We start from the raw sequence: 1,309 nt of genomic DNA on the forward strand, positions 1-1,309 counted from the left end.
CACTACTATTATCATTATTATTACTGTTACTATTATAACCCCCAAAAAATATCTATAAGCTAAAAAAAAGTCAACTAAACGAAATTATAAAAGCACTAACTTTTAACACCTATCCACTATATTACTATGCACCCATAAGCTGCAGTCATGCGCATTTTCTAAAATTTTTCACATTTTAAAAACAAAATAATATTTACTAATCGTACATTTTTAGCAAAAAGTGTTAAAATATATCAAATTTAGTCTTTTTAAATTTAAATCAAAGCAATAAATTTCATAAAATTTAAGAAAACTCCTTAGAATACTCAAAGTCCACCAATATCAAAGAAGCAGCAGCCATCGGCTCCAATTTTTTATTTACGCGAATACTGGAATCTCTGCAAGCATTATTTTACCATTTACATTCAGGAGCCTTGGTGCATTAGGGTTATAATTCACATTTGAATTTATCTGTCCTTTCTTATGCATTTGGTGTCTCTGTTTGTTGTGTTTTCTTTCCTTCTCTCTTTTTAGATTTACATTCGTTGTGTTGCCAGTTTTTCCTTCCCATTTGCATTTTTCTGTTTTTTCGCATGCAGTTTTGTTTGTTTTGTGTGTCATGCAATCTTTGCTTTGTTGTTTGGTGCCTGTCCCTTCGCCGTCGCTCGTTACTTTAACAGGATTTGCTGCTTGTTTGGCGAGTTCAGCCAAGCTATAGGCCGCATCTTTTTCTGCTATAAGCTGTTCGGCGAGAAAGGATGCTTGTGCTGCCGCTTTCTCTCTCTGTTTTATCTGTGTTACCAGCGTCGACAGCGTCTTTGCCCATGGTATGTCCTCAAAGGCTTTGCCGTCTTTTCCAGTAAAAGATGTGTACTTGACGCAAAGGCCGTCACTGTTTTTGCCGCCGCAGCTCGTTGTGTGCAGTTCCCCCAAGTAACCGTGGCTGGATATGATCTTCATTTGTCGTTTGAGCGCTGTTAAAATCGACTCAAGGTGTTGGCTTGTCAGTGGTCCGTCGACTGTGCCGGGGCAGAAAGCTAATGGCTGCTTCACCTGGTCTGCTGCCACTGCGGCGGCAGGGTTCCAAGCCGTCGAAGGCTTGATGCTGAAACCGCATGCTCCTCCCACGGCATTTGCGTTTGCTTCTGCGCAGATGCACGCTAGCACTGCTGCGACAGATTTTGCTTTTCCCGTACCTGGAGTCATATCGCAGCAAGATTCGTAGTCGGTGCAGCCGGCCATTGTGAACGCGTCGCTGTGCTGTACGTCCGACTTTGTTTTGCCAGCCGCGCCGAAGGCGGCTTTTTGTAATTCTTGCTTTACTGTTTTA

At 41.9% G+C, this 1,309-nt stretch overlaps 1 pseudogene across 1 annotated transcript in view; it reads right to left on the reverse strand.

Moving 5' to 3' along the window:
• Positions 1-534: 534 nt before the first annotated feature.
• The window catches only part of TEOVI_000186700:pseudogene, a 1,270-nt pseudogene continuing 495 nt past the window's right edge, over positions 535-1,309 (reverse strand). The window contains exon 2 of the mRNA in view: positions 535-1,309. This exon is cut by the window's right edge and continues 11 nt beyond it. Within this exon, the coding sequence occupies positions 535-1,309 (775 nt within the window).

Source organism: Trypanosoma equiperdum (genome assembly GCF_001457755.1).
Source record: "Trypanosoma equiperdum strain OVI genome assembly, contig: ctg_442, whole genome shotgun sequence".
Lineage (NCBI taxonomy): Eukaryota > Euglenozoa > Kinetoplastea > Trypanosomatida > Trypanosomatidae > Trypanosoma > Trypanosoma equiperdum.